At 42.8% G+C, this 27,653-nt stretch overlaps 1 protein-coding gene across 1 annotated transcript in view; it reads left to right on the forward strand.

The window, feature by feature from the left end:
• The window catches only part of PAPPA (pappalysin 1), a 326,123-nt gene that overhangs the window by 228,177 nt on the left and 70,293 nt on the right, over positions 1-27,653 (forward strand). Inside the window, exons 11-13 of the mRNA XM_066580837.1 lie at positions 10,345-10,443; positions 13,468-13,603; positions 17,702-17,915. Of these exons, the coding sequence (XP_066436934.1) occupies positions 10,345-10,443; positions 13,468-13,603; positions 17,702-17,915 (449 nt within the window). The remainder of the gene's footprint in view (positions 1-10,344; positions 10,444-13,467; positions 13,604-17,701; positions 17,916-27,653) is intronic.

A 27,653-nucleotide genomic window follows, 5' to 3' on the forward strand; every position in this document is an offset into this window, starting at 1 on the left:
CGATAAAAGATTGACTGCATATAAATAAATAAGATGTTCCCTTCTCGTATCTAAGACCTCCTTCCATACATACGTAACCTTTTCCCTTGTTCATTTTGATTATTTGTACTTACTGCTGTCTATCTTTGGCGGCTAGGGAGAGAAAAATCAATGTTTTCATTTTTGCAAGACAATCAAGTGTTTTGAGATGAAACAGAAGTGTCCTAAGATAACCCAGGATGAAGACAATGCATACCATACGTTTTTCCCATGTAATTAAAAAAACGATGCTCTTTCCCACTGAGAAGACAGAAATCGTTCTCATTGTTTAAACTATGGCTCCGTACAATTTCACTACTTATTTGATCCAGTTTCTTTGATCCTCTTTCATTTTACTCAAAGGAATGTGATACCTTATCCATTGCTGCAAGTAAGCTTGATTTAGATTTGGCACACCAATATGTACTTTATAAATAAACTTTCACGTAAGCTACCTATATCATGCTGTATTTTTCCTAAATCCTTATCAGACTGCATGTACTGTACAACCAGTAATCCCATAATCCGGACTGCATGGTCAACTTCAGGTTAGTTGTTGTAAAGCAAGTTTATTTGGTTGGTATTTCCACCCTCCACTAACCGACCTCATCCTGATATCTCCATCTCAGTGTGTGGTGCCACCATAACTCCTAGACAGCACGCCCGTTGCCTTCGAGTCATATTCGACTCTGATCTATCATTTACCCCCTACATCCAATTTCTGGCCCGAACATGTCAGCTGCACCTCGAGAACATCGCAAGAAACCGCGCTTTTCTCATTGTGGACTCGCTAAAACCGTTCACTGTTGCCCTCATCCACTCCCGGCTCGATTATTGCAACTCGTTGCTGATCGGCCTCCCCTGCACCAGACTCTACCCTCTCCAATCCATCCTGAATGCGGCAGCCAGGCTCATCTTCCTGTCCAGCCGCTACTCGGATGCCTCTGCCCTGTGCCAGTCACTGCACTGGCTGCCCGGTAAATACAGAATTCAATTTAAGCTTACTACCTTCATCAACAGAGCCCTCCACAGCGCAGCACCCCCCTATATTGCCTCCCTCATCTCAATCCATCAACCAGCCCGGGCTCTCCGCTTTGCTAACGAAACAAGACTGAGCGTCCCTTTAATTTGAACTTCTCATTCCCGCCTCCAAGAATTCTCCAGAGCAGCACCGGTCCTCTGGAACGCACTACCAAAGGCTACTCGAGCAATCCAGGACTTGCAGAACTTCAGGCGTGCCCTTAAAACTCACTTCTTCAGGGAGGCATACCGCATTCCTTAAACAAACCTCTCTGTACTCCGCCTGATAACATGCTCCCTGACCTACTGACTGCAATCCCTGCTAGCCGTCATAAACCGCTCCTGCCGTCATACCGTTTCTGACGTCACACGGCTAAATGTCTGACCATTGTCTATGTGTATAGCATCCCTCACATTCCACCTCGCCATACCGTGCACATCTGCAGCTCTTTACCTTCTGTATCACCCCATTACTTGTAGTATATAAGCTCGTTGGAGCAGGACCCTCACCCCTATTGTTTCCATCAATAGATTACTATGTAACTGTGGTTCTGTAATTTTTGTATTTTTTGTCTTTCTGTATTCCCCGACTATGTAAGCGCTGCGGAATATGTTGACGCAATACATATAAAGATTATTATTATTATTTAGAAATAAGGGAAAATGAGAAGGGCAACCCTTGTGTCCATGTATGTGGAGCCACCATCCATGCCGATATAAGAACATAGTTCCTCACTGTGTAGTAGGGAGAAATCCTTCAGAAAAGTACTTCAAATCATGACAGACATTTACTCAATCTTGTAAAGTTCTTCGATAATTCTCAACTGAGAAAATATTAAAAGACAGGATCCAACAAAAGCAAAACAGTGATAATATAATACTAGCAGGGGAGGATGTGAGTGGTGAACTCCGCCAAGTGAAGTTTGATTCTTGCTTAAAACTGGTAATAGTAAAAAAATTAAAAAAAAGAAAATTATATAGCAAACAGTTCAGCACAGTTCAAGTCTAGATATATCGCAGCTACAAAAAAGTAATTTCCTCTTGGGCTCTTTTATGTTTTAATGTGTAACAATGTTGGGTTTACACTGAATGACCAATATTTTAGAAACACTCATCTAGCAGTGTGTTGGATCTTCATTGGCCTTCAGAACCATAGCAATTTGTCATAGCATCCATCGACAGGTGTCAAATGACCCAGGTTGAGCCAAGAAAATATTCCCCACACCATCACTCCACCTCCACTAGCCTGAACGGTTGACATCTAACAGGAAGGGTTCTTCAATTCATGCTGCTTGCACCAAATTCTGACCCTCGCATCAGCATGATGCAACAGGAATCTTGATTCATTGGACCAGGCAATGTGTTTTCAGTACTCCATGATCTAATTTTTGCATGATTTGGCCCACTGGAGTCTTGTCTTTTGTTTCCTTTAGGTAGCAATGGTATGGCAACTGGTTGTCTCCTTTTATAGCCCATCCATGCTAAGGAACAATGAGTTGTGTGTTCAGACATGTTAGTTGGAGCACCAGAGATGTATTTGGCTGCAATTTGCTTGTCTGTATAGCAGAACAATTCTTTACATCTTTCGCTGACTCCTTTTCTTGACAAGTTGTTTACATTCACAGAATCCCATTTCATGGGACATTTTTCTTTGACCATACCATTCTTAACTGTCCACACCATTGCACCAGAAAACCCCACAAAGTTGGCAGTTTTTGAAATCCTGACCCTGGCTATTTCAGGCCTCATTCAAAGACCCTCAAATCACTTGATTTTCCCAAGCTAATGACAAGTAACACTGAAACTGACCCATGGGAAACTTGCTCAGTTGATTTTATGCTGCACTTTGGGGTCACATGTCTAATTTTCTTACGGGGAAGTTACAATCATGAGAGGGCCAGTATCTCTAAAAAGTGGCTATTAGGCCTTAGTCACACGGGCGTTTTTTCCCGCGATTTGCAGATCGCATGACGGATGCGCATCCGCAAATCGCGTGACCGGGGCCAAAAAAATTGCCCAAAAATACTGCTCCTAGCCGCGTTTCAATAGAAACGGGCCGGAGCTGTCCAGCGCATTGAATTCAATGGAGCCGGTAATACAGCCGGCTCCATTGAAAGCAATGCGCTGCAGGCGATCGCGGGATGAATTTTCGGGAAGAGCTTAAAGGGGTTGTCCCGCGCCGAAACGGTTTTTTTTTTTTTTTTAACCCCCCGCCGCCGTTCGGCGCGAGACAACCCCGATGCAGGGGTTAAAAAAACAAACCGGAGAGTGCTTACCTGAATCCCGGTGGTCCGGCGTCTTCATACTCACCTGCTGAAGATGGCCGCCGGGGTCTGCTCCCTCCGTGGACCGCAGCTCTTCTGTGCGGTCCATTGCCGATTCCAGCCTCCTGATTGGCTGGAATCGGCACGTGACGGGGCGGAGCTACACGGAGCCGGCATTCTGCACGAGCGGCCCCATTGAAGACAGCAGAAGACCCGGACTGCGCAAGCGCGGCTAATTTGGCCATCGGAGGCCGAAAATTAGTCGGCACCATGGAGACGAGGACGCCAGCAACGGAGCAGGTAAGTATAAAACTTTTGATAACTTCTGTATGGCTCATAATTAATGCACAATGTACATTACAAAGTGCATTAATATGGCCATACAGAAGTGTATAGACCCACTTGCTGCCGCGGGACAACCCCTTTAAATATATAAGCCCTTCCCTGAAATTTATCCAGAAATGTGTAAAAACAAAAAATATATATATACTCACCTTGTCCCGGCAGACGGAGTTCAGCCACGGCCGGCGGCAGTTCCCTGAACTGCTCAGAGAATGAGCTGCCTCTGATTGGTCCCTGCGCTAAGCCAATCAGAGGCAGCTCTCACTCACACCCATTCATGAATTCAAGAATGGATGTGAGTGAGAGCTGCCTCTGATTGGTCAGGCTGTGACCAATCAGAGGCAGCTCATTCAGCAGGCGGGGATTTTAAATCCCCGGCTGCTGAATACTACTCTGAGCAGTTCAGGAGAACTGCCGCCGGCCGCGGCTGAACTCCGTCTGCCGGGACAAGGTGAGTATATATATATTTTTTTGTTTTTACACATTTCTGGATGAATTTCAGGGAAGGGCTTATATATTTAAGCCCTTCCTGAAAATTCATCCCGCGATCGCCGGCACCCCATTGCTTTCAATGGGCAAACATCGTTCTTCTCTGCCACAGCTGTTACAGCTGTGGCAGAGGAGAATGATTTGTCTACTATATGTTTTCAATGGGGTCGGCGCTGCTGCCGCCGACCCCATTGAGCGCATATAGAGAAGAGAACAGGAATCGTAGATCGCAGATAGGTGCGATCTGCGATTTCTGTTCTATAATTTATCGGACGAGCGCATAAAAAGCGCTCATGTGTCCGATACCATTGCAAAGCAATGGTTTTATAAAATCGCTGGACGCATGCGCATGCGCAAATTGCGCGAAAAAAACGCCCGTCTGACTGAGCCCTTAGAGAGGAGCGAACGTGCTAGTTTAGAGCAATTACTCGAGCGAGTATCTCTATTTTCAAGTAACTGGCTAATCAGGCGAAAAGATTCAGAGGGCGCCGGAGGGGCGGGGTGGATCGGGGGATAGCAGGGGGAAAACAGGGGGGAGCTTCCTCCCGGCAACCCTACGCTCCCCCCCCCCCCCCAGCGCCCCCCAAATCTTTTCGCCCGATTAGCCAGTTACTTGAAAATAGAGATACTCGCTCGAGTAATTGCTTAAAATAAGCATGCTCGCTCATCCCTAGTGGCTATTCAATGTAGATTTCTGACATCATCATCAGGGAAAGATCCAAGTTTATTTATAGGACTATCCTGTGATACTTTTTGTATGCCTTGGCAGGTGCCTGAATATACTATTATCAATAGACATAAAGTGCTGGCCTATACAGAAATGCTAGCCCCTTATATAAAAAAAAAAAATAAAGCTCAAAAGTAAAAGTACCATAGTGATATTAAAAAATGTAATAAAACGTAAAAACTGTGAAAAAAACCTCACTAAACAATAAGCAATATATTCATGGTGATTGCCCAACGATAATTGTGAAATCACTGCTTCATGTATTTATGTACTCAAAATGGCAGAAAAACAAGACTTCACTTAACAAAATACAGATAAATGTGGATAATTTTTCTGGTTCATATGGTCAGAATTGTGTCCTTAAAGGGATTTTTTGGGCAAATCATATGAATAAACTATCCTCAAAATAGGTTATCAATACTTAATTGCCAGGGACCCACTGCATGAGATCCTTGGATTGGAGATCCTTGGATTGGAAGCGTCATAGAGAGCTTCACTCCCATTGAAATCAATGGGAGCACGGCCTCATGTTACACTTCTGTCTCCAACCCAAGTGTCAGAGCCAGAAATGTTGGAAACTATCATAGGAGGCTTTAGTTCCTATTGAATTCAATACGAGTGACGCCCTCTATGACGCCTCTGCCTCCAACCCCGATGATGACTTCCAGCCCCTCTGCACTGACAGCTGATTATCGAGGATCTTGAGCAGCAGTTTCCCGATGATTAGCTATTAATGACCTATCCTGAGGATAGTTCACCAGTAGCATTTGCCCAGAAATACCATTTCAACGTGTTTTTAGTGGTTGGACCTCATTTTTTTTTTACCTTTTTTATTGTCTTCAGTCACCATTAGGGGGCACTTAGGAGCTCAGTTCATACTGTTTATACATTGAATTAAAAAGTTAGACAATAAGCAGTGATATTAGCTGAAGACAATCCGAATTTCAGCATTTACAGTTCTTCTATGCAGGGAAATTTGAACCATGTAGGTATTTAGTATCATGATACAATCAACACAAAGGTGGGAAATCACTCTAAGGGTTAACCCCCATTATATACTTATTTGCTTGCCAAAAAATGCGGTATCCCTATATTGGAGCCGGCATTATCCTCCACAGAGCTTACTACTTACAAACCCATTCATGCTTGCATGTTTTTCTCAGACATGAATGATTTCGGTTCTTAAAATTTCATTTGATATGCTGGTTGCTTGTTAAACAAGATCCTTGGAGATTTACATCCACCTAAGTCTAATATGAGCAGAAGCAAGTTTAATTTTAACAGCTGTACATGATCTCTCTTACTTTTCCTGGATAAATTGTGGGTAATATTCTACTATTAATATGTGTAGGTCCATTAACCCCTTAGTGACCAAGCCTGTTTTCGCCTTAATGACCAAGCCAAATTTTGGAAATCTGACATGTGTCACTTTAACATAGAATAACTCCGTAAAGGTTTTGCATATTGTCTTCACTGAGGGGTGTCATGAGTATTTTCTTTTCAATAATTTTTATTGAGTTTTATAATAAACAAACAAAAAAGAATAACTGAGTTAATATATATGTTGCGTAGGATTGGTTCTTTTCAGGAATTAATGCAATTTAGAGGAGAAAAAATAAAATTTAATATTTTTTCAAATGATAATGAGGATTTGCACCTCAAAACGGATACCCCTGTTTGTCCCGTGTTCAGAGACATATCCACTAGGGCCCTAATCTTGTGTCTTTATGCACAACGGGGCCCAAACCAAAAGGAGCAGCCGGTGGCTTCCAGATCAGACATTTTGCTTCTGGGTGTTTTAGGCCCCATTGCCCACTTGTATGGCCATTGAGCGGCCGAAACGATGGAGAACCCCCACAAATAACCCCATTTTGAAAACTAAATCCATTAAAAAAATTCATATAGGGTTGTACTGTATTTTGACCCCACAGTTTTTGAATGAATCTAGGCAAAGCAGAAGGAAAAAATTCCGATTTGCATTTTTTGGCAATTATGTCATTTTAAAAACAGCATACATATGAATGAAGCCTTTCACCCCAAAATGGATCCCCCTGTTTGTCCTGTTCAGAAACATACCCATTGTGGCCGTAATATTATGTCCATATGCACAACGGGGCTCAAACCAAAAGGAGCAATAAACTTCAACTGTGCTTTAACTTTTACGTAATCACCATTATCCATTGGATAATGGTGATCATGTGACTGGGGACCGCTCACCACAGCACTCAGTCAGTGTTCCAGGCTCTCGGCTACCTGTAGTACCCAGGAGCAAGAAGACTTTAAATTTCCCGAGCCCTCCCCAGCTTCTGCTCTTGCAGCCGCGATTTTGCAAATGGGCGCATGGGCTAAAGTTTGTGAAAGGTCCGCAGATAAAGATCCCATCAGGGGACATTGCTGGAGGCCTTAGGTAAGTAACTTCACCTCCCCGTGATGGGAGGTGAAACTTTACCTTTTTTTTACTTTTACATGATCTCCGTTTTCAATTGTAAAATGATGATCGCGTGACCAGGGACCGTGTACCACCCCACACCCATGAAATCTACAGGCTTTTGGCTACGTTTGGTAGCCGGGGGCAAGGAGATTTTAAATTACCCTGGCAAGCCGTGCCTTTTGCACATGCGTTTGCCATTTTGGCGGAAGCCGTGATGAGGTCTGCAGATAAATCCTAATTTCATCTCCCCTCCCTTTTTTTTTACTTTATATGATCGCTGTTATCAACTGGATAACAGTGATCATGTGACCGGGAACTGAATACAGTGGCTCCTGGTGATATCTCTCTGCTATGGGCTACACATGTTAGCCGGGAGCCAGAGACAGAAGGCGCCGTCTGGACCGGGAGGCCAGAATGCCACGGGACATCGTGGAGGATTGGGGTGAGTACTTTCAGCTGCCCTGATGCATCCAATCTTTAACTTTCATTTACTTTACATTGACTTTCATGTGATTGTCAGCATTCGGTAAATGCCGGCGATCATGTGACCGGGGGGAGGGGAAGTCCCGCGCCCTGGGATGACAGCTTCAGGTTGTCAGCTACCTCCGGGAGCTTGCAGCATACAGCTGTCATGTCCACAGCTTGCAGGGTTTTAATTCGCACATGTATTTCAATATGTAGTATATGCCAATATAGGAATTACCCTGATCACTCTCTTAAAGGGATTTTACAGGTAGTAATTTCATGGGTGAGAGTGGAGGGACACCTAATATATATTTTAAAAAAACAGTACCCACCTCCATTACTATTGCTTTGAAACATGTTACACCTGTTGGTTTTAAATAAAGCATTCAGCCTTTTACCTACTTCTATGACTCTGCTCTTCATCTAAATCAGCACTCGCTAATTGGTTGTGCCAGAGTCCTACTTTTTCACTCAACTCTCAACAACATCATTTGACATTAAAGAGGTTTTCCAGGGAAAATACTATCGATGACCGATCCTCAGGATAAGTTGATTGGCTGGCGTCCATTGCTCGGGAACCCGACTGATCAGCTGATTGTGCGCTCGCTGACAGCGCCGCAAATACAAAATACAGAAAGGTCGAGGCTGAAGCAGCGGAAGTCTTTGCTCCAACCTCTGTGAAGTGGCCAACGCTTGTAACTGCAAGTGCGGCGCTTCTTGAAATCAACACAATCCGTGCCTGCAGTTAATAGCGCCGGCCACTCCACAGAGGTCGGAGCAGAGACTTCTGCTTCAAAGCCTGGGTATTTATGGCGCTGTCAGCAGGCGCACAATCAGCTGATTGGTCGGGGTCCTGAGAGACGGACCTCAGCCGATCAACTATTGATAATCTATCTTGAGGATAGGACATCAATAGTATTCTCCCTGGAAAACCCCTTTAATGACCATTGCTTGACCAGCCTAGTAGGCTGGCAGCACCTACCCTATATTTATCTTGCCAAGACCTCCAATACATAACACTTTTAGTGTACCACACTTGCCGCAGATTCCCTTTGGGTGCTCTGCCCATGCTCCGCTTTGTTCCTCTCACTCCACACTACTTCCATAACAAGGCTTAAAAATTAAGGTTGGTTCTTTAAGTTAAAGAATAGAGATGAGCGAACGTACTCGGATAAGCACTACTCGTCCGAGTAATGTGCTTTATCCGAGTACCTCTCTGCTCGTCCTGAAAGATTCGGGACGCGCTGCGGAGCGGGGAGCTGCAGGGGAGAGCGGGGAGGAACGGAGGGGAGATCTTTCTCTCCTTCTCTCCCACCCGCTCTGCCCCGCTCCCTGCTGCGACTCACCTGTCAGCAGCGGAGCGCCCCGAATCTTTCAGGACGAGCACAGCAGTACTCGGATAAGGCACATTACTCGGACGAGTAGTGCTTATCCGAGTACGTTCGCTCATCTCTATTAAAGAATGAAGTTGCTTCAAGAACAGCCATGGAGGATGCCTCACTCCTCTAATATCGTTTGGTCTTTTATAAACTACTCCTAACCATAAATGAACATTTGACCATTAAATGTTCTACAGATGTTAGTTTTTTTTTATGAACAGCTACCACCTGACAGCTGCAGCCAATCAGAGGCTGCAGCTGTCATGTGCTCTCATCCTAGCATCACCACTCAGATGCTTGGTGCCATGATGCCAGGATCACAGCACATACGCACTGCAGACTCTGTTTTAGTAGTCAGATGGTAGCCAATTTTAAGCAAAGACAGGGGAAAATGTAGAAGCTGCAGCGCTGGATTACCGGGAAAGACAACAGGTGAGTACCAATTCTGTTATTATTTTAATACATTTGTAGTATTTGCAGTCACTTTTAAAAAATGTTCCCACTTGGACAACCCCTTTAAGGGCTAGCCCAAAATGTTGCAGTTTTTAACACACATGGGTTTAATAGCTATATATATATGTTTCAAATTTTGGGGGGCTTTTTATGCAATTACGTGTCTGAAGGGGTTTTTTTTGTACTTTTGTTATACACATTTCTAGTTTAATTTCTTTTTTAGTTTTGGTCTAGCGTTAAACCCACTAGCTCCCTCCTGAAACCTATGTTTCAGTTTCACTGCAGATCTAACATGATTAGAGATGAGCGAGCACGCTCGGTCAAGTCAGTTACTCGAGCGAGCCTCGCTCTTCTCGAGTAACTGCATTCTTGTCCGAGCGTGCTCGGGAGGGGGGGCGAGGGATAGCTGTGGGTAGCGGGGGAGAGAGTGAGAGAGATCTGTCTCTCTCCCCCCACAACACCCCGTCGCCCCCCCTTCCCCGAGCATGCTCGGACAAGAATGCAGTTACTCGAGAAGAGTGAGGCTCGCTCGAGTAACTGACTTATCCGAGCGTGCTCGTTCATCTCTAAACATGATGTATTTTCATTTGTATTGGTGTCTTAGTTATTCCTTTACTCATGGGATCTTGGTAAAACCTTGACGGCCCTAATTTCTTATTGAAATTAATATGTTAAAAGAAAGGAAAACACCAACAGTAGACAAACCGCTATGTATTGCGCTAGCTTGTTTGTAAATGTCATCCATTCGTTTGACAGGTGTGCCAGACTAAAGTGATGAAATTGAATCCTACTGTGTCCCAATATGCTTGGTATCCATGCAGAGCAACCCCAGATGTAATGAATTTCTGGTTAAAGGTAAGTGACTTTAATCAAATTTATGGAATAATTATGCATGTCAGGTATTTTTAGGACGTTTCTTGCCAAGACTGCTGGAGATAGTGAGAAGGAAATATTAAAGGGCTTGTTTCATATAAGACAACCAAAGTCCAGATAGTTGGGGTTAACATTATTGGCATCCCTGAATATTAAACACATCATAAAAATATATCTTCTGAAATTAAGTGTTTAATGAAACTGCTTGGATATATAGAAACTCTATGTTTGATACAGAAAAGCACAAGACACAAAAATAACAAAATAAAACTTTGCGGGAAAAAAGATACTTAATTGAAAATAATTCCAGAACACGATTAATGGCACAATGCACGGAATCAGACCAACCTGTGATAAATTAGGACTTAGACTCAACTGTTTCCACTTTGTCAGTGAACAAATGACTTTTAGGCCTCTTTCACACGGGCTACAAAATTGTGAGATTTTGCAGCGAGGCAACATCACTAGAGATGAGCGAGCATACTCGCTAAGGGCAGTTGCTCGAGCGAGCATTGCCCTTAGCGAGTACCTGCCTGCTCGAGAAAAAAGGTTCAGCTGCCGGCGCGAGTGACAGGTGAGCTGCGGCAGTGAGCAGGGGGAGTGGGGGGGGGGAGAGAGGGAGAGAGAGATCTCCCCTCCGTTCCTCCCCGCTCTCCTCCGCCGCTCCCTGCCCGCCGCCGGCTGCCGAACCTTTTCTCTCGAGTGGGCAGGTACTCGCTAAGGGCAATGCTCGCTCATCACTAAACATCACTACAGAACGCATGTATGTGAAGCTCATGGTTTCCAATGGGTTCTTTCAGGCTAGAAAACATCGCTCATGTGAAAGAACCCAGTGGAAGCCATGAGCTTCACATACATGCGTTTTGCAGCGCTGTCGCATCGCTGTAAAATCTCACGATTTTGTAGCCCATATGAAAGAGGCCTAAGCCCTTAAGGACACGGCTCTTTTTTCCATTTTTTTGTTAGCCGTTTCCATTTTCAAAAAATCATAACTCTTTTATTTTTCCGTGGAGTAACTCTCTAAGACCTTGGTTTTTGTGGGACGAGTTACATTTTTCAATGGTCCTATTAAATGTACCATATAATGTACTGAAATACTTTTAAAATTCTCTAAGTGGATTGCATTGTACTTATGACATACGTACTGTAGCAAAAATTACATAAATTTATTCGGTGAGTCAGTACGATCAAGATGCAACTTTATGCAGGTTTCAAATAAATATCTAGAAGATATATATATATATATATATATATATATATATATACACACGTTTTCTTCTGTCACCATCTTCTGACTGCCATAACTTTTTTCTATCTTTCCGTCAAGGGTAGAATGATCTGAAGTTTCTATTGGTACTAATTTGGAATGTGTACAGCTTTTTGATCGCTTTTCATTAACTTTTTTTTAGAGACGAGGTGACCAAAAAACGTAATTCTGGCACTGTGAATTTTTTTTCTTTACAACGTCACCATTCAGAGTAAATAAGGTGTAATTTTGATAGATCAGACTTTTTAAGGACTCGGCGATGCCAAATATGTTTTGGGGTTTCTTTGTTTTGATTTTTTGCTTCAAATATGGTAAAGTTTTTTTTTTTTACTTTTAATATCCTTTATTTTTTACATAACAAAGGAAAGCCTATTTTTCACTTATTTTAATATTTCTTTTTAGTCCCCATTGGGAACTTGAACTTGTGATCGTTTAATCACTCATACAGTATAATGCAATACCGTAGTATTGCATTATACTGTATGAGCAATACAGCACATGACAGCCGTACAATCTTACCGAAAGGTGTCCAGCCGGGACTCCCAAACACCAGTCAGGGCTTTTAAAGGGTTAACAGCTGCATACTATACAAACCCTGCACCCAGAGGATGTACATGCATGTCTTTTTGGATGGATGGGTTAATTAGTCTATGAATGGTGGATTTGATGCTTAAAAATCGACAGTTTTATTCCCTGTACTTTGTTCACAATGGCAAAGACAGGAAATCTGTCTGAGCAGACCAGAAATAATATTGTCACCAAGTATAAGTCTAAACAATACAGGACTATTTCAAAAGTTGTTGGCATGTTGGTTTCAAAACATCAAAATGTAAGCCAAAAATTTGCTACTCATGGAACAGTTAAGAATCTTCCAGGATGTAGTGGGAAGAAGATTAATTGATTAGAGAATCCTATGAAAGTTGATTTGAAATGTGGCAAAGAGATGTACAACATCAAAAGAACTTAGCAGTGCTTTATGGGCAAAGGCCAGGGAGGACCCTTAACTGCTTAAAGAAAGGCATACGAATACAAAAAAGTGACTGAACTTTTCTAGAATTTATACAATATACAAACACAATCCTTCTGGGAAATTGTTCTATGAACAGCTAAAACCAAACTAGAGTTTTTTGGCAATTGCGTACCAATGTTATGTTTATAGACAATGAAATGAAGCCTATAAAGAAAAGTTCACCCTATTATTGGCTGTCCTGAAACAATTATATTGTTTCTCCTCACTCAGTAGATTTGGCTTTATAATTGAGAACCAAGATCCAGTTCTCTTGTAGACTGCAGCAGGTTTTCTGCCAGGATTCTTTGATATTTCTCAGCATTTATGTTATCTCCTATGCTCAAATCCATGACATGTGGCAAAGAAGTGCCACATTGCCACAAAGATCCTAGTTTATGAGGGCTATATTGGGTTTTTATTGGCTACTGATATTTGGCTCATGACAATTATAGCATTTAACATGTAAGAATGTTGACATTTATCAAGACCGTAGAGCTGTTTTATACATGACCTGCTATGAAGCGTTTAGATAAATGAACCTATTTTGTAATGGGCCAATGCAGTTAAGTACCCCATTTACTTAATTTTTATAAGTTGTTTTTTACAGCCCCTTAACTTGTATTGATTATTAATTAGGTACAATACTGACTAGTAATACTACTGAAGTAATAGTATTAATGGTATTAATGTTTTTACATTTACATACTATTGGATTTGGGTTTTTTTACAGGCCAATTTTTCTCAATATGTGGTTGTTGCTGCAGTTGTTGTGCACCTAGTGACCGATGGGACATCTTACAGTTACCAGAAGCCAGAGACCATCAGTGTTCATCTGGTCGATGTGAAGGAACAAATGCATAATCTTGGTAAAATCATCAGCATTTCTTTTTATTTCCTTAAGAATAGCAAGCATTTTAATATAATGAATGGTGTTATTGAGGTTCATATAAGAATACATGATCAAGACATTCTGGATACAGCTATTTATTGTATTGCCGACTAACTATAACGAGTAGAGTTGAGCGAACATACTCTGCCGAGCGTGATGCTCGTTCGAGTATTAGCTTACTCGATGGTGCTCGTTACTCGAACGAGCATCAAGCCTTGTTCGACCCCGCCCCAGTTTTTGGCTCCTCCCCACAGTGACATGCCTGTTTTGGCCCCTCCCTGCTGCAGCGCGTGTCATTGGCAAATTTTTTTGTCTGGCAGGGAGAGAGAGAGAGAGAGAGAGAGAGAGACGAGCCTAGGAAGAAAAGAAAAAAAAAAAGCTCGGCACCCGGCTTCCCACATACAAAAATGCTTAAGTCTCCCATTGTAGTCAATGGGGTTCGTTACTCGAGTAGAGCTCTCGAATTTTACGAAAAGCTCGACTCGAATAACGTGGACCCGAGCATTTGGGTGCTCGCTCATCTCTAATTATGAGTATGGGGCCATATCAGGTTATAGGCATCATATTATAGATCTGTATAGCACAAATCTGTATTTTGGTTAAGTCTGCTGCCAAGTATAAGAAACTCAAAGGCTATGTTTCAACCTGATTGGACTAAAATTGTACAGGTTAAAAAATTGTAACTAAAAGTGGGCCAGATTTCCCATGTTTTTTCTTCTTGACCAGAAACAAAGAGGCTAGAACATTGTGGTTCTGCTGTAAATGTACTTTTCATGGCACAAATACAGTATATGGCAAGCATGGAAAGAAATTCAAGCAGACAATTAAAATGACTCTAAGAGGAGTTGTGCACATTTTAATACTGTACTGTGCAAAAGTTTTAGGCAGCTGAGGGGAAAATGTGAGAATGCTTTCAAAAATAGAAGTGTCCATAGTTTATTTTCGTCAATTAACAAAATGCAAAGTGAAGGAGAAACGTAAATTAGCATTTTTCCACACCTGCCTAAAACATTTGCACAGTACTATATAATGGGTGCAGCTCTTGCCAACTACACTCGCCAGTTTCATTGCTGCCAAATATGCCATTATTAATAAATGTGGGCCAAAATTGTTGCCTGACCTCCCATGTTATTCAATACCGTACATTCCAATATTCCAATTTTGTTTTCCACTTATTTGGGAATCAGTTCAGTGTTTTGGGGATTTTTGAAGGTGGACATCAGACTTAGGAAAGTAGTCCTTTAGGTTTTAACTACTTAAACAGGGTAGTAGTGCAGACTCTACTTTTCCTTTAACTGGCAGGCTTCTCTGTGTTCTCCATCTTCAGCCGTCTCCATGGTACAGTATTCATCCCGCCTAGGACAAGCATTGATAGTACAGGAAGGCAGGAGATTGAGGTCTAACAACTGCACCATAGAGATGACTGATGGAAGACAGAGAAAACCTCAGAGGAAAGGAGAGAAGATTAAACTGTAAATAGTAAAACTGGACCTTCAACAAGGTAAGGGTTTGGAGATTTTTTTTTAGGGTGTAAAAAGTAAATTTCAAGCAAAATAATAATTTGGATAATATTGCATAAATTTAGTCCTTACATTTTTTTCAAGTTACCATTTTAATGTAACTAAAGCTTAAAGAGTAACTGCACTTTTTTCAAACTTATAAAATATCAGAGCAACATTTCAAAAGTTTGGATCAGTGGGGGTCCCACTGCTGAGACCGCCGCTGATCACTAGAATGAGAGAGCTGATCAAAATTTTTGACTTGTCACTCTGGCATATCAAAATTTTGAAAAAGGTGTAATTTCTGTTGAAGGGTGCTGAAATTGAAAGGGTGAAATCTGCTGCAGATCTGCTTCAAAATCCGCAACAAATCAGCTATGTGTGAACACACCCTAAAGAGGTTTTCTGGGCAAACACTAATGATGGTCTTTCCTCAGGATAGGTCATCAATGGCAGATCAGTCGAGTCCGGTGTTCAGGACCCTGTTGATCAGCTAACAAGAAAGTAATATTAGATGTCCGTAAAGCTCATAATGTTGTCCTTTCGGCAGTGGCCTGGTTTGGTATTGTAGTTCTCTTCCATTGAAGTGAATGGCTATACCAGTCTGGGTCACTGCTGAACAGCCAGAGTTATGAGCTTTCTGGTGGGCTGACTGTAGCTTCTTATCAACGGATTGACAGGGTCCCAAGTGGTGGATCCCTGTCGGTTTGCTATTTATGTCCCATTAAAGGGTAGGTTATCAATAATGTTTACCTGAAAACCCCCTTCACTCATTAAGCCATAAAAAGCCATAGGATTCCAGACAATTTACATTTACAAGAAAAAGAGACCCAAAAGCTCTTGCAGCAGAAATGATGCTGACCATCTAGAAACACAGAATTGTCTCTATAGAAGTATTGTGACATGAAGCAACAAACTGCAAAGTAGCGGTACTGTTCTCGGGTGCTAATAATATATGTCGAAAATGGTTCTTTGCTCACAATATTATAAGTTAAAGGGGTTTTCCCACAACTTAAAATTGCTCCACTTTGTACTTCCTGATTGCTGCCGCGCAGGACATGTGACTGCTGCAGCCAATCACTGGCTATAGAAGATTACTGCTGTGTTTAGTGATTGGCTGTAGCAGTCACATGTCCTGGCCAGCAGCAACCAGGAAGTACAAAGTGCTTGTGGAGCAATTTTAGGTTGCAGGAAAACCCCTTTAAATAAATGGCTCATCCAATACACTTATGGCTCATCCAGTGCTTTTAATATTGACACCAGACAGTCCCGAAGGATCATGTAGTATCACCAGACATTATTGGCCCAAATGATGCAATAAGATGTATCGGCAGCACACACCACCACCACCACATAGGGGAAGCTTTGAAAGGAATGCACGCTCAGTCTCAGATCCTGACTCTGAATCAGGGGTGTAACTATAGAGGGTGCAGGGGATGCGGTTGCACCCGGGCCCAGGAGCCTTAGGGGGCCCATAAGGCCTCTCTTCCCCATATAGGGAGCCCAGTACTATGAATAAAGCATTATAGTTGGGGGCCCTGTTACAGGTTTTGCATTGGGGCCCAGAAGTTTCAAGTTATGTTTCTGTGCAGCATGGTTTAGGTATGGGTACGGGTACAGATACAGATAGAGGGGGGGCCCCAGTTCACCTTTTGCATCAGGGCCCCTGAGCCTTTACTTACGCCCCTGCTCTGGATCCTATATGTGGATCTAATAAAGACATCCGTTGGATATGAATTAACTTTCTGCACCCCTTTGCTGCTCAGCCTACAACTTATTGACCCAAATGACGACTTACTGTAGTTTGGAGCTGGCCTTAGTCAATCACTTGCCAATGTGGTCTATAGAAAAAGGAGATTGGACATCAGTTTATCATCACTGCAAGTTTATTGTGGCAGAGAATACACTCATTGACGTTTCAGCTCGACACACAATCATTTCTCAGGGCTTGCGAAAGGCACATATGTTGAGCCTAAACATCAATGGGTGTATTTCCTGCCACAGTAAGACTGCAGTGATGATAAACTGATGTCCAATCTCCTTCTATTCTGGTGCTATTAATGGATGAGAGCTGTTCCTCTTTGGACGTTGCACTCAGTAGATTGAGGTGCAAGTGTGCTGTTCGCAATATATCTTTTCTTAAACTTTGCCAGCGCTCCAAAACTTATGACTAGATTCAGAACTACTATGGGACCTTGCCTATGATATGACCTGCATGTGTAATGACAACAAATACATTTCCAATTCAATTAAAATTGCATATTTATTCTGAATACACTATGGTGGTTGTTGGGTTAGTCTCCGAATAATTTTGTCTGGTGGCCCCAAAAAATACCAGTCTAACTATGTTTCCATACAAAGCTGATATGGTGCAGAATTTATGGTGGATTTTGGTGCAGATCTACAAATTTCACTCCTTCAATTTGAGTTCAATTGAAAGGGTGAAATCTGCCGTAGATCTGCACCAAAATCTATGACAAAATCAGCTACGTGTGAACACACCATTAAAGTGAATTGACAGTAGTTCTGAGTCTTCTGAGGATCTAATTTCGCCTCTAATGCTTTTCCCACCACAGGTGTTCATATTCTTAGCTGTCGAAATAATCCTTTGGTGATTCCTGTGATGCATGATCTCAGTCGGCCTTTCTACCACAGTAAAGCTGTCCTCATAAGCTTTTCTTCCAGTTTGGTGGCCATCTCTGGGGTGGCTCTGAGGTCCTTTCACGATTTTGACCCGATCAAAATTAGCAGCTGCCAAAGGGGTGAGATTTACAGTGCATCTGAGCAGAGGTAAGTAGCTTATCTATGTTATCTTCACTGAACGTCTTTACTAATCACTAGAAGATCTCACTCCACCAATGCCCATAGGACCCGAAAATAGTAAAATAGAAATTTGTTTGGTGATATTCTCACTTTAAGGCCTCTTTCAACAGTGATAATGGCGCGAGAAAATCACAGTGATATCACATCGCGTTCCCTGCAATATCGTTGCGTTTTCTCACTGCGATATCATAATTTTGCGTCAGTACAAAGTTACGCAACTTAGTAGCGCTCTTTTCCCGGGGTTTTCAGGGGTTGGCTTGAAATATAAGCCCTACTCCGAAAATGAGCCCTAATTGCATGAAAAAAAACCAAAAAACATAATACTTTACCTAAGAGGCGCTGTACGGCAGAGCCTCCTCTGTATCTCCTGCACTTGTTTGAAGTCTTTCAGCAGAGCTTCCTGGTCAGGTGTTTGAAAAACCCTGCCTCCAGGAAATGCTGCCTCTGAATGGCTAAGCCGCAGTGCCTAAGAACCAATCAGAGCCAGCACTCGATGAACCAATCACAGTCATCTAATGAATGGCTGTGATTGGTTCATTGAGCACTAGCTCTGATTGGCTGAACTACAGGGCTTGAGAACCAATCACAGCCAGCACTTCCTGGAGGCAGGGATTTTGAACCTCCAATCCAGTAAGTGCTGATAGAAGGCTTTAAACAAGTGTCGGGGACCTGCGAAGAGAAGAGCGGTGGATCAGACAACGGATGTTAGGTGATGTATTGTGGTTTTAAATTTTTTTTAATGCAGCTAGGGCTTATCTTAGGTATTTTACAAAAGGACTTCCTGCTCTAAAGGCTCCTGCACACTGGCGAGAGCGATATCGAGATGTGATTGATGACCCAATATCACTCTCGCAATCCTTCTGAAGCCCTGGATGCGCGGGCGTTTCCGCAGGAAACAATCTCTTATCCCAACACGGCTGAAAGGAATCTTCTGCTATGGTTGTCACAGCCACGGCAGGAGATAGTCATCTTCTCCCATTGTTTCCAATGGGGCTGGCGGCAGCAGTGCCAGCCCTATTGAAATCAATGGGAGATGCTCGCAATCTTCTGCCACTGCTATCACAGCAGTGACAGAGGATCGCGAGCATCTCCAATTGATATCAATGGAGCTGGCGCTGTTGCTGCCGGCCCCATTGGAAAAAATAGGGCGAGATCGCAAAAAGAATGGACATACCGAGATTTTGTTTTAACGCTACATTGCAAGCGTTAAAACATCACACGTGCATGGAGCCATTTGGAGCCATTGGCTTCATATTTTTGCATTTTATTGCAGCCTCGCAGTGCTGGGAAATTGTGCAATTTCATCGTTAGTGTGAAGGCACCCTAAAAGTTGCATCGCACCGCATGAAAACCATGTTTTCATGCGATGCAGTGCAACACATAGGAAGGCTCCATAGTGAAGCATGGGCTACGAAACCTTGCAAATCACAGCAATATTTAGCAACTCACAATTTTTTTTTCTCGCAATGTAGCAGCTTTACAAAGCATCGCTAATGTGAAGGAACTAGAGATGAGCGAACTTACTAGGCCACACACCTTTTTCACCCGAGCGCCGCGATTTTCGAGTACTTCCGTACTCGGGTGAAAAGATTCGGGGGGCGCCGTGGCTGAGTGGGGGGTTGCAGCGCGGAGTGGGGGGGAGAGGGAGAGAGAGAGGGCTCCCCCTGTTCCCCGCTGCTACCCCCCGCTCCGCCATGCCTCCCCCCGCCCCCCGGCACCCCCTGAATCTTTTCACGCGAGTACGGAAGTACTCGAAAATCACGGTGCTCGATCGAGTAATTACTCAAAATGAGTATATTCGCTCATCTCTAGAAGGAACCCATTGGAAATCATGGGCTTCACATACATGCGATTTGTAGCAATGTCGCATCGCAAGAAAATTGTGCGATTTTATCGCCCATGTGAAACCGGCCTAAGCCTTGTTTGCATTTAACCCAGAGGGAACATTGTGGTCATTGGTGATTTTCAGTTTCTGACTAATGTCATATTTGCTCGGCTTAGAGTGACCTTACATGGGACAACTATCGCCTGAATAGTCGCTCAAAATAATCACTAAAACGAGTTGTTAGCATATGAATGGCTGTTGTTTACTTGCTGTTCACGTTAGCAGCCGCTGAAGCACACACTTCCCAGAAAAGTTATTGGCTAGTCATGGAAAGACAAATGATTGCCTGTTTACTCCAAACAATAATTACTCAAACCACAACTTTAGGTAAGCAGAAGCGAAGCAACTAGTGACTAATGGATAAATTCTCACTCGTCACCCTGTTGGTAGCCGTGTCTACATGAAACAACTGTCACCTACATTCGCTCTATTGAGCAACTATTCTGACTATGGTTGACCAATATAAAGCCACCCTTAGGGCGCTTTCACGCGACAGTTTTGTGTTCAGTTTTATGTGAGCCAAAGCCAGGAATGGATCCAAAATATAGAAGAGCTACAAATCTTTCCATTTATACTTTACACGCAACGATTATCGCTGAAAATGCATTCAAACGATGGCTTTTGAGCGATAATTGTTGCGTGTAAACGCTTCCATCTTTCACTCTACGTCTGAGAATAAAATCCATTGTTCACCCGGAGAGAGATAGCAGGGACTGCCAGCTGTGTTCTCCACGGGAGCAGCAGATTACATTGTATTCGGCTGACAGCCCATGGCAGCCCTCCTGAAGACAATGCAGCTGAGTGCAAAGTCCAGACTACATGCTGGAATTAGCAATAGCTGCTGGAAGCTCATTTACATGCAAATGAAGCTGATAAAGTGCTAATGGGCATTGGTGCCAATTAGTACTTTACGCAAAATGATCGCTAGAACTGTTTGAAAGATTGTCCTTGTGTGTAAATGAGCCTTTAGTGGAACACATTACTGAGAATGATCCCATTGAAATCAAGGAGTTCTATTCACTGTGTTTAGTGCACAAATATTTTCCATGCGCAAATATGGCCGTGTGAAGAAGCCCTTTACGTATTGCAATAAAATATAACTTTTGATATATATGATTTCAAATGTTTTGGCGTGACTTGCTATCTAGAATTATTAGTGTTGTAACAAGAGCAAATTCCATTCACGAGGATATGACTTTAATAATGAATTACAGGATTTGTGTTGGTGATTTGCCATATTTTTCAGTTGTAGGCCCTATTTGATAACTTTATAAGCTAGCATATCAATGCTGACACTGTGTTCTGTACTTTGTTTCTTAAAAATATACATATGGTCTGTCCTTAGAAAACAATTTCCTCAATGAAAATTCATCCAAGTCCTTGGCAGATTTTCATAGAATGAATTGAAATCTCACAGTCACTACTCGCTCCTTTTCATACCAGACGAGTACAATATCATGTGAGGAATTCACGAGTTAAACGTCTGAATTTAGGTATAAAGTTGGCCAAAAATAATAAATGTTAAAATCATTAGATAAAAAAATATACTAATATGAAAAAATGTTATTTGGGTTCATTCAATAAAAGCACTTACACATACTGATTTTCACTATGGTAAAAGTTGATCCTCAAAGTGCAGGAAGTTATAGGGGCGGTTGTTTCGTTATATGGTGCTCGTCTAAGGAGCTGGTACGTCCATAACTCTCCATAGGTCTCTGGACAAGTCACATGCATCTTGTTGTTATATATGCCACCTACATGGACAATGCACATGTAAATACAGTCACTTCATCAACAAGTATCTACAATCAAGAACTCATATAAGCTTAACCAGAGGCGTAACTTTAAGCTTCTGGACCCCAGTGCAAAAGCTGTAACAGGGCCTCCAACTATAAAGCTTTAATCATGGAGAAGTTAGGTCTTATGGGCCCCCTAAGGCTTCTGGGCTCGGGTGCAACCGCATCCCCTGCATCCTCTATAGTTACGCCCATGGGCTTAACTCAAAAAGTCTTCTAAGATGTAGTTTTAGTATTATTTTGAAGCTGCTGCATCCCAATGCAATATCTGTATAATCAGGGGCGTAACTAAAGGCTCAGGGGCCCTGATGCAAAACGTGAGTTGGGGCCCCCCCTCTATCTGTATCTGTACCCGTGCCCATACCTAAACCATGCTGCACAGAGACATAACTTGAAGGTCCCGGGCCCCAATGCAAAACCTGTAACAGGGCCCCAAACTATAATGCTTTATTCATAGTACTGGGCTCCCTATATGGAGAAGAGAGGCCTTATGGGCCGCCTAAGGCTCCTGGGCCCGGGTGCAACCGCATCCCCTGCACCCTCTATAGTTACGCCCCTGTGTATAATGCTTCTTTTATAGTACTAGTTTCATGTAGAGATAGAGAAAACTCATGAGCCCACTAAGGCTGCAGAGCACACTGCACCCCTATAGTTACACCCCTAGCTATAAGCTATTTTCCATTGTCAATTTATTGGTCTGGTCAGGAAAAGTGGAGTTGTTAGACAAATGGATGTGGATCTGCCTTGCCACACACTTTGGCTTTGAACTATCTGAGGTGGTAGCACCTTGGAAACCCCGGTTTTCAGGCTTAGCCTCTACAAATGGGATACCGGCTTTCCTGTGGGGTCCCCAAGCCATTACACACACAGATAGCCCAGGTAATGTGGCTGCTGACATTGCACTGGGCCAAGGCATGGTACCAGAACAAGAGAGTATTGAAGAAACAGGATGAAGTTAGGTCTGTCAGCATCGGTGCATTAAAAAGTTCGGAAATACAGAGCCATGGTCAGGGAGCACAGAAGTTAAAAATGGTCAATATACAGGCAAGGGTCAGAACCAGGAATACACACCAACCTGGGCTTTGTCACAATTGGTAATGAGACCAATTAGGCATGCTTCATGGAGGAAGGAGGCTAATATAGCAGGTGCTGTCTGATGATTCGTGGGGGACCAGATTAGGGAGTGCTGGCCCTTTAGGAGATGGCATACAAGACCTACAGGCTTGTGTGCCATGGAGTGAGAAAAGGCAGAGGAGCGCTGAGCAACACACGACAGTCCGCGACGTCCAATCGCAACCCCAGGAGCAATTAAGCAGAGGCGACATGCAATGACAGAGGTATATGTACTGTGAACTTCGGTCATGTTTTGGTCATGACAGAAACCATCTTTCCCATAAATCATCAGTCAAAAACTTCCTCTTCTGTTGAGAGGCTTTTGATTTGCCAGTTGCAGTAACATAGTGCCAGAGTAAGCAGAAAACAGTGAAAGTTTGGCAGAGATAAGTTTTCCACAGTGTGACATTTAAGATTGGAGACATGGTGTTGACAAGGTTCTGGGAGCCGGAAATTGTCTGGGGGCAATGAAGTTGAAAATTCTATGAAGTACAGTATTATGAAGCACAATCTAATTGTCTTATCTTAAGTACACACATACACACTAGGTCCAACTTTATAGGAAGCCATTCAATCTATTAGTATAGTTGTGTGGTGTGGGAGAAAAATGAAGTGCCCAGAGGAAACCAACGTAGATACTGGGAGAACATACCGTACGAACTCCATATAAAGGTTTTCCTTGTTTAGAATCAAAACCAGAGCCCAGTACTAAAATGCAACCACTAAGCTGCCATTGGGGCTAGTTATATTATGGAGTTCACTTTGGCTAGATATATTATGGGACACTCGTATTATAGCACTGTGACTGCCTTTGTCATGATACACAATATGATAACTTAAGTATTTGCTTCTTAATGATGTAACTAAACAAAACCACTCACACACAGCTGACAGCATCACCTACTAATAGGAGCAACACCAAAGCAATTTTGTTCAGAGTCGTGACTAATTGTAGGCTTGGATGTACTTCAACAAGATGTATCTGACTAAAGTGGTACTTGCCTTCAAAACGTTAAGAAACACTGGTCTGAAAAAATGGTGGAAAGCAAGAGGGGTCGAGAACAAGAGGGTTGGAGAACTAGAGGGGTGGAAAATTAGAGGGGTGGAGAATTAGAGGGGTGGAGAACAAAAGTGGTGGAGAACAAGAGGGGTGGAGAACAAGAGGGGTGGAGAACAAGAGGGGTGGAGAACAAGAGGGGTGGAGAACAAGAGGGGTGGAGAACAGGAGTGGCGGAGAACAAGAGGGGTGGAGAACAGGAGTGGCGGAGAACAAGAGGGGTGGAGAACTACAGGGGTGGAGAATTAGAGGGGTGGAGAATTAGAGGGGTGGAGAATTAGAGGGGTGGAGAACAAGAGTGGTGGAGAACAAGCGTGGTGGAGACCAAGAGTGGTGGAGAACTTGAGTGGTGGAGAACAAGGGGAGTGGAGAACAAGCCTTTGTTCAGAAGACTCAATGACTACTTACCTGAAAAAGCTATTTGATTTGTCTCTGGTCACATATGATAGCAGAAGGATCCCAAGTCACATACAACAGAAGTAGAGAGATATAGAGAGGTCATATTTAATAGGAATAGAGGTGGCCCTATACTGCTCCCTTCTGCTTATCCAAACAACAGGTAAGAGGAGACTAGGAAAGGAGGACTTCAGCCTAAAGCTGCAACGTCTTTTGATCCCTGCTCACCCTCTCAAGGCCTCATGTCCATGTGCATGTCGGATTCTGCATGCGAGAACCCACAGCAGAATCTGACCCTGCCCATGGCTGAGGACCCTGCTTACCTGTCCGATTGTTCCTTTTTTCTGTACTGCAGATGTGTGCGGAAGTGCCGACCGGCGCGCCGACACATGTACAGGACAGTTTTTTTTTATTTTCAAACTCCTGCTTTGCCCTTCACACGGAATCTGCACTAAAATGGAGCATGCTGTGATTTGTTTTCCACATGCGGAATCCAGAAAGCAAATCCGCATGTGTAAATTCCAGTACGGACGCCTGTGGTTCCCTATGGGCGGCTTGAACTGCGGATTCCACAATTCAAATCCAGCCATGGACATGATGCCTAAAGTTAATAATTATATGAACTTAGATAGGACTTCAATATACCTGGACCTCAGTACTACTGGTGAGATCCTTTCAAATATTTGTGCCTTTATTGTGCTCTGCATTGCTTCTCCTACCATAGATTTTAATATTGACACTCCATAAACTTACCAGGTTGCTCCAACATGTTATTTTATTAATGATTGCCAGTTTTACTTTTACACGATTTTTTGGTCATGTTTATATCATCATTAAACATTAGTTTATAGCTTAGAGGCAGATGTTACTTTGTCTGTCCAGCAACTTTAGTCCTTTTGCTTAGAGACATGTCTGGAGGGCAGAAGCCTGCCACTGAAGCGTTCACATGAAGCTGGCAAGGCTTTCCCTCTCGGCCGTTCGGCTGCCACAGCCAGTTTTTTTTATGTATTTCCTATTTATTTGGCTGTGCTCTGCAAATGCTGTGTTTTTCCTACAATGTTATTTTTGTTGGAAATTATTCTTTCATACCCCAATAAATAAAGACAGGAATGGCTTGATTTTGAAGTCAGCACACGATTGTGTGTATTTTAAACATGGCTATAGTTTGTTTTGTAAGGGATGTGCTACAATTTAATTTGTAACTTTTAAAGTTCAACATCTCCTCAAATTTAGTTACCTAAATGAGGAAAAAATAAAACAAAAATATACAACTACAATAGACCATATATGGGTGCTTTCAAACCAGTGGAATATTTCCAGAAGATGTGCTGAATACTACATGCATACTGAAGAGCTCCTCACACTGCTCCGGTGCCATCTTCCGAGTAGACGGCCAGGTGGAAACACGTGACCGTTGCAGTCCATCAAAGGCCGAAGCATCAGGTCCCCAAACTCCTGGTATCATGGCACCCAGGATATTAGCACTAATGCCAGGAGAGCCAATGGTACCACTGTGGCATCTGATTGGCCGTAGTGGTCACTTGCTTCTCCATCTACCCAAAGGTTGGCTCCAGGGCAATGTGAGCTGCTCGAGGGTCCAAGGAGAGGTGAGTATGATCTATTTTTATTTTATAAAGGGCTCAGCTTTTATAGTCATGATAAAACCCCTTAAACAATGCTCTGGCTCAGTAATACTGTGAGATTTTTAAAAAATCCTGATTTTACTGCTTAACCCCTTGTTTTCCCCACTGGTCTAGTCTGATCTGCTCTGCTTTGGCATCCCCTTACTTCCGGACAGTGTGATCATGTGACTGCTGTGGCCAATCGCTGGCTTCAGTTGTATCATTGCTGAGGATAGAGATTGGTAATGTGATCAGCTGCCAGGAGGCAAGTGGAGACCATAGCAACGCAGACCACAAGCCAAAGTTGAGGGGAAGTCAAAGTTGAGGTGAGTAAAATTAGTTTTTGCATTTTACATTTTCCAACACAGGTCCCCCGCCACAGATTACTTGGGGGGAATCTCCTTGGGGATGGACAATTTTCCAGTTTGCCCCCCAACGCCACCCAGCCCTTGTCTTATATCTTGTAAAATTTCAAAGTAGCAGAATTTCTTGCGTATCATATGCTGGATTATGCTTGTATAATATACTGTTTTCTCAGTTCACTAAGCCTCTAATCAGAGTTGTGATTACCTTTGGTTTTGCATATCATGTCTGTGATCCAGGTGGAGTCAAGAACATTTTTCTTACTTCATCTTAAGACATCTGTGTAAGCTTTATAAGAGTCTGAAGACAGTACAAATTGTCTCCTTATGTAGTCTTTTCCCCCAGAGTATTCAAGTTCTTCTCGGGATCATCGTTACTTCTAGTTTTCTTTCATTCACATTCATGCGTAGCTTTTTAAACTCTGCCTTATTCTGTGATCAGCCTTGATCTCTGCACTAGAGGAAAGAACTTATAAAAAGATGTAGTGGAATAAAATTCTAATTCCGCTTTCATCAACATCAGTGCCCACATTCCCTTAATATGCAAATCTTTGTATTAATTTTGCATTTCTCTGTTAATTATTACCATTAAGTTTTAATATTACTTACCCTGCATTGTTTCTGGGTTGCAGTCTGTATTAAAGTCAGGGTTGCAGACTTGGAGTCAGGAAGGAATTCTCTTTTAACCCTCAATAAGAAAAATTGGCTTTTGTCTTATTCAGGCTTTTTGCCTTCTTCTGGATCAACATTGCAGGGTAAATAGGCTGAACTAGATGAACACATTCTTTTTTCGGCCTAACATACTATGTTATTGTGTTAGTATAGAGATGCAGAGAGAATTCTGTAGACTTCAGAGCTGAAATCTCTCAGCGCTCCTGTTAGCTCAGTGTCTGCACATCACTTGCTTCTTCTACCTTTTCACACCTCTGCCACGTCCACATCTCATAGTCGTCCACTGGCTCTTGTTTACTTCATCACCACAATGATGTCCTGTCTCTCACGTGTCCAGCATCTGTACTATATTAACCGGTCAAAAGACGTGTTGAGGTGTAGTGATGAGGGATTATCGGAATAATCGGTTTGTGTTGGGTTCAGGCCGATTTCACCAAAATCATCCTGAATCAGGATGGCTGGTTCTGACTCCCATTAAAGTCAATGGGACTAAAAATCAGGTTCTCTAATTTGCCTTCTAGAAGGTCGTCAATGCAGCCACACATCTGAGGAAAATGTGTTCTTCCCAGAAGTTGATAAATATAGTGTACAGTGGTGTGGGGGTTACTTGTAGCACAGGATTGTCACTAAAAACAAAGGGGAAGCCACATAGGGTCTCCTAGATCAAATATGATGCCAAGAAAGACGGCAGGTGTTTTGCTTCTTTTAAAAGCAATATCATAAATTTTCAAAAGGCAAATTTTACCAAGTAAACCCAACACGCTAGCACGGACCTTCTCCAAGGAACAGCTGCACAGCTACC

This window comes from Eleutherodactylus coqui, chromosome 10, assembly GCF_035609145.1.
Source record: "Eleutherodactylus coqui strain aEleCoq1 chromosome 10, aEleCoq1.hap1, whole genome shotgun sequence".
Taxonomy (NCBI): domain Eukaryota; kingdom Metazoa; phylum Chordata; class Amphibia; order Anura; family Eleutherodactylidae; genus Eleutherodactylus; species Eleutherodactylus coqui.